Raw genomic sequence first — 12164 nt, 5'->3', positions numbered from 1 at the left:
AAGCTGGCCCAACGAAGATCATAGCCAACCCGGCTACATATACATAAACACATTATCAAAAAAGCTAACAAAATAAACAAAATTATCAGGCAGTTCAGCAGTCCTCATCATATACACCCGCACCTATATATAACCCTAAGCATAAATGAGTTCCAAAGGTTAAGAGTAAAACAATGATATATAACCCTAAGTATAAGCCAATTCTAAAGTGTGTTGTTGTTTTTTTTAATGGAAAATGAAGACATTTGGGCTTGGATTTATTCTGTGTGTGTGTGTGTGTGTGTGTGTGTGTGTGTGTGCTATATTTGTATGTGTGTGTGTGTGTATTTCGTTTGATTGATTGTCATTTACCCTACAGTCCTTTACCTTGTTTATTTTTGAGCAGCAATGAATTGCTTGTCAGTGTGTGTGGAGTAACTGTGTGTACATGTATGGGTGGGTGGAGTGAGGATTGTGAGTGTTCATGTAATTGTAATGTGGGTATTGTTTTTAGAATCTTAATAGCTGTGACTGAGATGGAAGCTGATGCAGTGAGGGTGGAGGGGAGATGGAGAGCGGAAGGGGGTTCCGAGAGTGTGGGTTGGGGTGGAAGTGGGAATTTGGACGAATTCGTGGGTTAGAGATGGGATGAGGAGAGTATTGTGTGTGTGTGTGTGTGTGTGTGTGTGTGTGTGAGGGAAGAAATGTAGCTTTTGGTGTGTGTGTGTGTGTGTGTGTGAGAGAGAGAGAGAGAGAGAGAGGGGGGGGGGGAGGAGGGAGGGGGGGGGGGGGGGGGAAGAAATGTAGATATTGCCGTACATACTTAATTGTTAAAGTACTCGTAACTTACTCACCTTCAGTTTGTTTCTATTTTATTCTAATGTTTGCGTATGTCGAACAGTGAGTGCCTTACCTAAAAAAAAAAAAAAAAATTTTTAAAGGCCTTTCGTCTCTCATCCAGTCGCAGTGTGGGTGAAACGATAGTCAGCTGCAGTGTCAATTGAAAATGACATAATTTCCAAAAGACCATTCAATTAAAGTGTCCTTATAAAGTCGGATAAAGCTGCGCTCGGGAAGAGTTGTAAAAATCATGAATACCAAAAATGCAAACAAACAAAAATAAACAAACAAACAAAATCCTCCCTTCCCAAAATAGCACGTTGCTGATCATGTGACTATCACATGCTTGTCATGCTGCTTAGCACACGCGCATTGTGACTGACTGTTGGACAGAGACTTGGCCAGCGGACTTTTCAGCTTCCTGCTTGTCCAAACACTGACTTGACTGAAGGCGAATAGGCTTCAAAAGATGCAGGTCCTGGGTATAAACGAGGTCGTGATATTTTTAGTATGCATGCTCAGTACATCGGATGCCTGGACACCCCGATTTTTCCGTGGTCGGCCGCGAGGTGGGCTGGTTCCTCCACCACCTCGTTCGGAGGACAATCAGGGAACTCCATTGTCTCCTGACCTGTGGTTCAACCAGACACTAAACCATTTTGATAGTGCCGACTCTCGCAGTTTCCAACAGGTCAGCATTTTCGGTTTGTTGGTTGGTTGTTGTCGTTTTTAACCCTGATAATGTGGTGATGTGTGTGTGTGTGTGTCCCATCATTGTACATACTATATGATATATATATGATATGTGATAGTCAGTCGTGTCCGACTATGACCATCAGAACAACGGAGATAGCAACTGCAGTCCCGACTATTTTGGCTAGAATTTGATTATAGTGGAGAGTGTCTTGCCCAAGTTACATTCCCACTCTCTCAGCCAAGAGGGTTTTACTTTTAGGACAGTCGTTATTGGGATGGTTCCCAAAGGCCAACTAGCCCCCAAGGCTGCAGCCTAAGAGCCAGGGCAATTTTGTCTCCAAGTTTGAGAGTCATAGTTCTTCACAGAAGACTAAGCTGTAAGAGAAACCATTAATAAGCTGATGACAAAGCAAAATGTCAGCCACTTTTGCTAATTTGGCTCAGAAGTGGTCAGGGACAGTGTTATCGAATCCTTCCTTGAGAGGAGAAAGGCAGCACCTATTGAGGGGAAACGTGATAGTGACAACACTCTCAAAGATTACTGTGAGGAGGGATATGACACAGACAGAGAAATGAGGAGGCGGTGCAATATAAAGAGCTTGTGGCCAGACGTCAGACTTTGGGGGACCAGTGTGCTCATTGGGTACGATGCAAAGGTCAGGTGTTAAATATCAGTGTCTATCAGTTAGGAAAAAACACAAACTTTTCAGGAGGTGGAAGGAGACCAAAGATGGCAAAGACTACATGGAGTACATTAAGGAAAGAAATAGTGAGGAAAGCATGTAGGAAGGCTCAGAAAAGGCTAGAGGGTAAGGTGGCAGAAGAAGCAAAGAAGAACCCAAAAGCATTTTGGCAGTATGTCAAGTCTAAGATGTCCACTAGAGCGGGAGTAGCTGATCTTACGAAGCAGGATGGGTCGAAGACTTCTACAGATGAGGAAAAATCAGAACTCTTGAATAATTTCTTCCAAAGCGTCTTTACAGTGGAGGGTCATAAACCAGTGCCAGAGACAAGTTTGGACCTGTACCATTTGTTATATGTATTAATGACCTCCAGGACAGGAAGAATTGACAGGCTTTGAGATTTCAGAAGCTGAAGTTCACAATTTGTTGTTGGGCCTTCATGTTGGAAAAGCGGCGGGGCCTGATGGAATTCCCCCACTCATTCTTGCTATGGCAGCAGAGGAGTTGACAGTCCATATAACACTTTTGTTCCGATTGTCACTAAGCACAGGCCTGATCCCAGAAAAGTGGATAAGGGCACTGGTCACACCTGTTTTCAAGAAAGGCAACAGATTTAAAGCTAGTAACTACAAGCCTGTTAGCCTAACGTGCATCGTGTGTAAGCTGATGGAAAAGCTGATAAGGGCAAAAGTCTTGAAGCACTTGCTGGATAATAACTTGATTACTGAGAATCAGCATGGCTTTGTGCCAGGCTGTTCATGTATTACACAGCTGTTAGAAGTGATGGACATGTGGACTGATATATTGGACGTGGGAGGCTCGATTGATGTAATATACATGGATTTTCTCAAAGCTTTTGATACGGTCCCACACCAAATGTTACTGAGTAAAATTGATGCTCTAGGCATTGAGGGAAAGATTCACAGCTGGATTTGAGACATTTTGTTGGGACGCAAACAGACTGTTGTTGTTAATGGGGCTAGATTTCTCAGGAAGCAAATTTTACGAGTGGTATTCCACAAGGATCAGTACTTGGACCTGTACCTTTTGTTATATGTATTAATGACCTCCAGGACAATGTTAGGACGAATGTCAAAATGTTTGCAGATGATACCAAGCTGTTTGCTTGGTCTGACACAGAGTAGGGACCCCAAAACCTTCAAGAAGATTTAGATCGGCTGCAAGAGTGGTCAAACAAATGGCTATTGAGATTCCATCCAGGAAAATACAGTGTATTAAAGCTTGGAAGGAAGAAGTCAGAAGCAACATACTTCTTGGGAAACGAGTCAGACAGGATACAGATCAAGCAAAGTGATGCTGAGAGAGACCTAGAAGTTATCATTGACTCAAAGCTGGCATTCAAAGAACAGGTAGCCCAGTCCACAGGGAAGGCAAATACTGAAATAGGATAGTGGGTGTGATTAGAAGATCGTTTGACCACCTCAGTGAGAAAATATTTGTCCAGCTCTACAAGAGTTTAGTGCGTCCATTACTTGAATATGGGCACTGTGTGTGGCAGCCTATGCATAAGTCATTATGCAGTGACATTGAGGATGTTCAGAGCAGAGCATCAAAACTGCTATCATGCCTGAAAGACAGACCCAATCAGGAGAGACTGTGTGAACTAAAATTACCGTGCTTGGAACACAGGAGGCTCTGTGGAGACATTACTGAGGTATACAAATACTTGCATGGGTTTTACTCAGTCTCTCGACCTAGCTTCCAACTGGTGTCCACACGTGATCTCAGAGTCAGAGGCAGTGCTTTGAAATTAGAGAAACACCAGTGCCGTCTTAATATCAGAGCAAACTACTTCTCCAAAAGAGTTGTTAACACCTGGAATGGTTTACCAGACTCTGTGGTGACAGCACCATCTGTTGACTCTTTTAGAAGCCACCTGGATAGCTACTGGACTGAGCTGCCTTCAGTGTATGTTCCTGCCTGCCAGTTTTAACCACCACCTTTGTACTTGCCATTGCCCACATGTCGCATGCACATAAGTAAATAGATCTTGGACAACGAACAAGCCCTTGACAGGGCCTCAACTGTCTAATAGTCAAGTCAAGTAAAGTCAAGATAATACAGCCCTCACTTTGCTGTTGGCCGAACTGTAAACATACTGGTATATATATATATATATATATATTAACTGTTAAAGAACAAAGAGATATGAAAACTTTGCAAAGCCACCTACTGATTATTTCAACAAAGCAAACAGTGGGTAATACTAATAGTTTGTATGGCACACACTTAAAAGTGTGCCAGCTCCTGTGACAGTCTCTCTCTCTCTCTCTCTCTCTCTCTCTCTCTCATTGCCCTGTCCCCTTTATATCTCTTTTACCGCCAAGTTTCTGTGTGATACGCTCCCCAGTAGTAGGGGGCATTAAATATAAATCCTGCACTTTGTGATAAAAACATAATAATTAACATACATGTACAATAAGTCCTAATGAACCCATTAAGCGAGGGATCCACTTTTCCAGTGGCTTGTGGCAAGCGTAAAAATTAATTAAAATTAATTACGAAGACTATTTATACCACTCACACGCGAATGGGACACCATAGTATTTAGCAAGGCAGGATGTGGCGTGACCCCGGCCTGACCCGCAGATGTCAGCACCTTCCCTATTTCAGAGACTGGCGCTTAGCGCGCACTGCACTGGTTTGGTTGTTCTCATCGCCCATGGCAGACCAGAGACTGAAGTACAGCAATCCTTAGCGACAAAAGTTAGATTTTTAAAACGAAAGTGTTATGCCTTTTTCTTTCTTTCTTTAAAAAAAATCATTAAAAAAAAATCTGCTATTGAAGTGTGGTAATCAACAATAGGGTATTGCTATTGCGTTTAATTTTTAGATGAAAGCATTACATAACTGTAACTGTACAGTTTACAAAATGAGTGAATAAATAAATTAATAAATAGATAAATGAATAAATAACGAAAGAAAGAATGACACACACACACACACACACACACACACACACACAGAGAGAGAGAGAGAGAGAGAGAGAGAGAGAGAGAGAAGAAAATTAAAAAGAGATTGTTTTGTTTGTACAAGACAAAATAAGGTAATTAATTTACGGACTTAATGGTAGCTATTGACAACCCTGCAGATTGCATATTCTGTAAGGAAGTATGGTTAAATTGATTTTTTCGTATGATTAGAGCATATAGCCCTGAAGAGGCCTTCACAGTCGACAGGGTTCTGAGCAATGTGAAATTGAAACTTAAAGAAATGAGCTCGCCACAACTGTCTTGCTTTGTTCTCAGAGAGAGTTATGTCATGTCAATGCAGACAAGTATGTGGTTGCTGTGATCCGCCACAGTCCAAGTCGATGACTGAAGACGTGGTGGAAATCAAATGGAATCTTTGTGCGTGATGTCAAACAGCATCACAAGAAACTTTTGCTGATTTTAAAAGATTAGGACATTGCCCAATTCTGTTGACCTGTCTTTGTTTGATGAAGGAGATGGATATGAAGCAACGTTTCTACATTTTTCTAAGTGGCAGAAGAGATGTAGAACAGAGGAAAGCAGGGACAACCTCTAAAAGGAGACTGGGAGCATATATATATAAACATAAGAATTTCAAATCCAGTGCTAGTCCTGTGAAAACAAGAAACCTGTTTGGTATTCATGCGAATAAATTAATGCATTTTTTTAAACAGTGATCAGGGTATACTGCAAGGAGCTGGACTTAGGACTTGATTACAAGATGAGAAACTGTGCAGAAGAGCTTCAGGATAGAAGTCTTTTAGTTAAATTTGCTTCAGGGGACATGGTAACAATAGATGTGTACCATACACATGCTCATTTAACTCTATAGACGTGCTGACAATCTGTCAAATGCAAACTCACGAGAGAAAAATAAAGACATGAACGATGATATGTCTCAGTTGTGTAGAATATACACGTATGGACTCGCACAATCAGGAATCGAGCAAACTGAAGTGCATTCATCACGTATCAAACATAAACTTCGCACAGCTCTTCCAGACCCCATTGCCACTTTACAAAGCAGAGAAGTGTCCTAATGTTTGACAAAAACCTCGGTGACACCATCAAGAAACACGCAGTTATGATTCAGAAGCCTCACATCTTGCAAAAACCGCTAAACTGATTAGAAGTGATCTGTTGTAGCCAGATAGTTCATTCAATGGCAAATTCATCCACAGAATGTCAAGAAAATTGTATACATTTCACCTTAAAGGCGCCCATCAGCATGATAACCAGTGGGCCAGATTCCATTGAAGAATTAACCACTCCACACCAGATTCAAACTGTTGTCAGTATATCACAGATAATTGCATATAAATGCAAAAAATAATTAAAAGCAACATCACATATGCAGCACAACAGGACACAGACATCATTCCTAATCTACTGGCCTTAAAGTTCATTGTCAGACAAGAAAGAAATGGCTGGTTGAAATCCTTCATAGCCTTGGCTTTGGAATCTCATACAAGTGTGTGGTGTCTATTTCAACAGATATTGCAAACAGTATATAGCAAAAATTTGAAACAGACGGTGTAGTTCTTCCGCCAAGAATGATGACAAACATTAACATAGTTGGAGCGGTCGACAAAATTGACCACATCTCAAGACTAACAACAGCGGGAGACACCTTCCATGGGATATTTGATGCAGAATAAGCATGAAGACGCAGATGCAATTATGCACTTCACACCCCTAGTTCAGCAATCAGTGTCAGCCAGAATGGAAATAATGCCCCCCACCCCCCTCTCTGTCACCTACACAAAAGTGCATCCAGTTGCTCTGACCTCCAAAGATGTCTAAATACCACCATGTATCGTCAGTGCAAAACCAGCCTTGAAAGCAAGACGCGCAACACTGAAAGTGAATGGTTGGTGTACTGCAAAGGTGTCAGCGTACTCAGCAAGGACGGAGGGGCGGATGAAGACATCAAGAACCGCATCAACAAAGCGAGGCATGCCTTCAACACCCTGCGGCCAATTTGGAACTCTATATCTCTTTCCACTCACACCAAACTGAGGATCTTCAACATCAACGTTAAGGAGTCCTCTCGTGTGGCTCTGAAACATGGCGAACAACCAAGACGAACACAAGCAAACGACTGGCCTTCATCAATAGATGTCTGCACCGTATTTCAAATGATCAGATGACCAGAGACAGTATCAAATGCCTGCCTCTGGAGAAGAACCAGCCAGGTGCCCATTAGTGAGGAGATCAGGAAGAGGAAATGGGGCTGGATAGCAATACCCTTCGAAAGCCTCCAGACGACACCACAAGACAGGAGGCGAGCGGGTTGACCAAAGCAGACCTGGAAAAGAAGCTTGGAGGATGAGATGAAGGCACAGCCGGATGGACATAAGCCCGGCTGAAGAGAGCAGCCAAAAACCGAGTCCGCTGGAGTACTGTTGCATCCCTATGGTTCAGAAGGAGTCAAGAGGCAAAAATCAAATAAGTCACTGCAAAGGTGTCATTGAAGATGAACGTGAGATCGCCACTGGTACACTTTCCTGGTCAGACTTCCATGCTGCACGTCATGAGTATCTGGACAGACATACTAGCAACATTGGCCATGCTATCAGAAAATGTGCACTGAATCGCAATGACAAAACATGTAATGGGCGTCGTGCAACCTGCGGTGGAGCATCCAGGGCAGCATGGAGTCATTGGACCAACCTGTGTATGCCCTGGGCAAGAAAAAAAGTGAAATGTGAAATTACAGTCACCAGTGAACGATATATTAAAATTTCTCCTTATCCTCCCACATCGGACTGCTGTAAAGGACTGCAGGACAGAAGGCAGTCAGGCATCAGCGACAAGACCCACCACCCTTCCTTGGAAGCACTCTTTACCCTTATGAGAATGAGAAGGATTTTACTATTCTACAATCATTCTTCTCCACACTGAATCTAGTAAGTACGATATTGTCTGTCAGTGCTGAAAGAAAGGCAAAACAAGCGAATTGAGCGTATATGTTTGCAGTTTTTGGTGAATGCTTGATATGAATTAAAAACGTATCCAAGCAAAAATGTTTCAGACAAGCGTGTGGTGCCTCTGGAAATTGGCAGAGCTGGTCGACCTGGATTATACTTACATTCACAGATTTACGATTGATTTTCTTTCATTACAAGTATATAAATAATAATAATAATAATAATAATGGTACTTATATAGCGCTGAATCTTGTGCAGAGACAAATCTAAGCGCTTTCGCACCAGTCATTCTCACGCACGCATAACTCTAAAACTGGAGAAACTAAAGACAAGGAAGAGGCAGGGAAGGGAGGCTATTTTGGGAAGAGGTGGGTTTTAAGGCCAGACTTGAAAGAGCTGAGTGTGGAGACTTGACGAAGCGAAAGAAGAAGTTCATTCCAATTGCAAGGTCCAGAGACAGAGAAAGAACGGCGGCCAACAGTCGAGAGTTTGAATCTGGGTATGCGTAAGTGGAGTGGATCCGAAGCTGATCGTAGTGAGCGAGATGGAGTGTAGAGGTGAAGGCAGCCACAGAGATAGGAAGGGGCTGATTTGTGAATACATTTGTAGCATAGAGTGCTGATCTTGTACTTTATTCGGTGTGAGACAGGGAGCCAGTGGAGATGTTGCAAAAGAGGAGTGATGTGCTCAGATCTTTTCTTTTTGAGGACGAGTCGGGCAGCAGAATTTTGTATGCGCTGAAGGGACTGAATGGATGAAGCAGGCAAACCAGACAATAGAGAGTTACAGTAGTCAAGGCGAGAGAGAATGAGAGAAACGACAAGTCTAGATGTTGCGTCAATGGACAGATATTTCCGCAGCAGGATTGACATGTCTGATTGATAAATGTTTGCATGGACAGTGTGTTGTCAAGGACAACGCCGAGGTTCCTGACTGAACTGGACAGAGGGATGGATGTACTGCCAAGTTTGATTGTATTAGTTGTAATGGAAGAGTTTTTGTTTAGTTCCTATGATCATTGCTTCAGTTTTGTCCGCGTTCAATTGTAACTTATTTAGAGTCATCCAATTTTGAATATCCAGGAAGCAGTTAGATGTTTCTTGCAAGAGCGACAACAGTTTTTCAGGTGTATCACTTTCTGGAGTTGAGTGTCATCAGCATAAGAATGATGATTGACATTATGGCGGTTGATAATTTCAGCGAGAGGAGCAGTGTACAGTGTGAAGAGCACTGGGCCTAAAACAGATCCCTGTGGGACTCCATGTTCAATTTTAACGGGTTCAGACTGGAAATTATCAACAATGACAGACTGGAATCGATCAGTGAGATAAGATTTGAACCAGTTTAGAACAGTGCCGTTGATACCAAATGTAAAATGAAGACAGGAAAGAAGGATTGAATGGTCTATCGTGTCAAAGGCAGCTGACAAGTCGAGAAGAGTGAGAAGGGAGATCTGTCCTGAGTCGGACGCTAGCAGTAGGTTATTCAGGATGTGGAGGAGAGTGGTTTCGGTGCTGTGGTCAGCACCCAGACTGAAATGGGTGGATGAGATTGTTGAAACAAAGGTGATTGTTGAGCTGCTATATCAGTATCATCAATGCCATATCTTAAGAGACTGAAGTACTTTGCAAAATATCAACTCATGGCAGAAGAAATTCAAAAAGAGGCTTAGTTGCTATCATAAACGCCACCCAAAGATCTAGACACATCTTTTTTCCCCTCCCCCTTCTTTTTTTATTTTTTATTTATTTATTTTATTTTGTTTATTTTGTTTGTTGTTGTTTTTTTGTTTTTGTTTTTTAAAATATTTTGTTTAGGGGACAAGTAGCCGAGAGAAAGATGAAAAATATGTACATGTTCTTTAAAATGTATGAGCAACATAACAGTGCACATTGAGATTAAACAACGACCAGTTAGCATCACTGACACTGTGACCTATTTTCTATTTTTATTTTATCTTTATTATTTTTGTCACGAAACACTCCTGAAGACATTTACATAACATAGCAAGTACATAACAGCATAATTAACATTCGGAGGCCACATTCTGGACATTTCCACCTGTGAAATTGGGTAAGAAAACGAAATAACCGAGAAAATAAGTGTCATTTGTTTTGAACTCAGTGACCTACTTTAGACGCTGACCACACCCACTTCCGGTGCAGTGATAAGGTGGATCCCTTGCTTAAATGAACCACAAATGAATAAGGAATAAGAAAAACCAAACAGAATGTTTTTATCATGAAGTGCAGCTTTCACCTGTTTTTCGGACTTAATGCCCCCTACTACAGCGCCAAATATTTTGTACGATGCTCTGAGTCACAGGCTTCAGTTGAAGTCAAAACAACCCAGTGGACTCGGGTCAGGGGGCAAAGGTTAGTCACCATTCTATTGGCGGGACACTAGCTGCAGCTGTCAGGCTTTGTTACATTGTGAAAAATGGTCTTTTTAACATGATCCTTAATGTCGACTAAAGCCGCCTATGGCAGTGCACTGTCTAGTCAACTAAAGTCGTCTATGGCAATGAAAGAGTTCAATTTCTTTTATTTCTATTGTTTGATCAAATCAACTCTCTGATGATCCTTGTCATGATTGGCGCATGCCAGGTATTTATGTTTCCATAACTCTGACATGAATATTACTTTATTAGTATTATGCATGGTCTTTGATATGCATCTTCTGATATTCTGCATATGTGTTCAGGCACTAGCAGGTCTGGACATAGCTCAAAATACTCAGCTTGTGCACCTTTTTCTGTCTCTCTCTGTCTCTGTCTCTCCCTCTCTCTCTGTTTCTCTTTCTCTGTCTGTCTGTCTGCCTGTCCTCTCTCTCTCTCTCTCTCTCTCTCTCTCTCTCATGATTTTGTATGTTTAGTCGAAACTTTTCATGAATACATCCAACCCGATAAATTTCCTGGCTTTACTGTGTTCAGCCAACCTGCTGTTAAGCTTTCAACACAGGGCAGACATTTTGGTGGATTTATATGTTTGGTTAAGAAAGAACTTGCACAATATGTAAAAAAGATAGACAAGGAACACAAGAACATTCTTTTATTCATTATTGACAAATCACTGTTTGGCCTTGATAAAGATGTGTTGTATGTCTGTATGTATGTACAGCCAGAAGGTTCTCCATTCTATACATATTTTGATATTGAAAATGGAATTATGAATCTTGAAGATTGTCGTAGTGAATGCCTAATTACCTTTGGAGATGTCTTTATTTTACTTTCTGGAGATTTATCCAGTAGAATAACCAGTATTTCGCAGGACATCGAACCAAATCATGACAGACAGTTCAATACCAGCCAGCCAATTGATCACAAACAATCCTCACAGGATAAATGCATTAACTCTTATGGTAAATGTTTGTTGAATGCTTGCACTGCTCTGAATTTGTACATTCTGAATGGTGTGTGTTATGGTGATGTTGATGGACACTGCACTTATATTTCTGATTCTGGTAGTAGTGTAGTTAATTATTTTATTATGTCATGTGAATTATTTTCTTTTCTGTGTGACCGTTGTCATTTGAATGTATTAGAAAGAATTGATTCAGACCATCTTCCTCTTCAATTGTCAATATGTTTCCAAAACAAAACTACACCTCTCTACATACATTCGAAAAGCCTTGTATTTTTGAGAAATTTGTTTGGAATGATGCACATGCTGAGCTGTATACACAAGAGATGAATTTGGAACAGAGCAGTACACGTTTGAATGCTGCAGTTGCTATGATTGATGTTGATGTTAATGAAGCTCTTTCTATGTTTAATGACTGTATTCGATGTATGGCAACATGTATGTTAAAATGATTTTCTGTTAACAATAAGAAATCACAGGATTGGTTTGACTTTGAATGCAATATCAAAAGAAAAGAAAAGATTACTAAACAAATGTCAACATACGCAAGATGCAGATGATAGTGAGTATTGTATAGCCAGACGTGAGTATAACTATAAGAATTTACTGTGAAGGAAGAAGAAAATATTTAATGATAATCTTTTAAATGTTTTAATTCAATCAGTTCACACACAACAGGAC

At 41.2% G+C, this 12164-nt stretch overlaps 1 protein-coding gene across 1 annotated transcript in view; it reads left to right on the top strand.

Moving 5' to 3' along the window:
* The first annotated feature begins 1173 nt into the window (after window positions 1–1173).
* The window catches only part of LOC143289064 (putative serine protease K12H4.7), a 64157-nt gene continuing 53166 nt past the window's right edge, over window positions 1174–12164 (top strand). The window contains exon 1 of the mRNA XM_076597883.1: window positions 1174–1510. Coding sequence (XP_076453998.1) covers window positions 1289–1510 — 222 coding nt within the window. The 5' untranslated portion in view covers window positions 1174–1288. The remainder of the gene's footprint in view (window positions 1511–12164) is intronic.

This window comes from Babylonia areolata, chromosome 13 (genome assembly GCF_041734735.1).
Source record: "Babylonia areolata isolate BAREFJ2019XMU chromosome 13, ASM4173473v1, whole genome shotgun sequence".
NCBI classification, from domain to species: Eukaryota; Metazoa; Mollusca; class Gastropoda; order Neogastropoda; family Buccinidae; genus Babylonia; species Babylonia areolata.
Note: the sequence above shows the minus strand (reverse complement) of the source record. Positions and strands in the feature narration are given on the sequence as shown.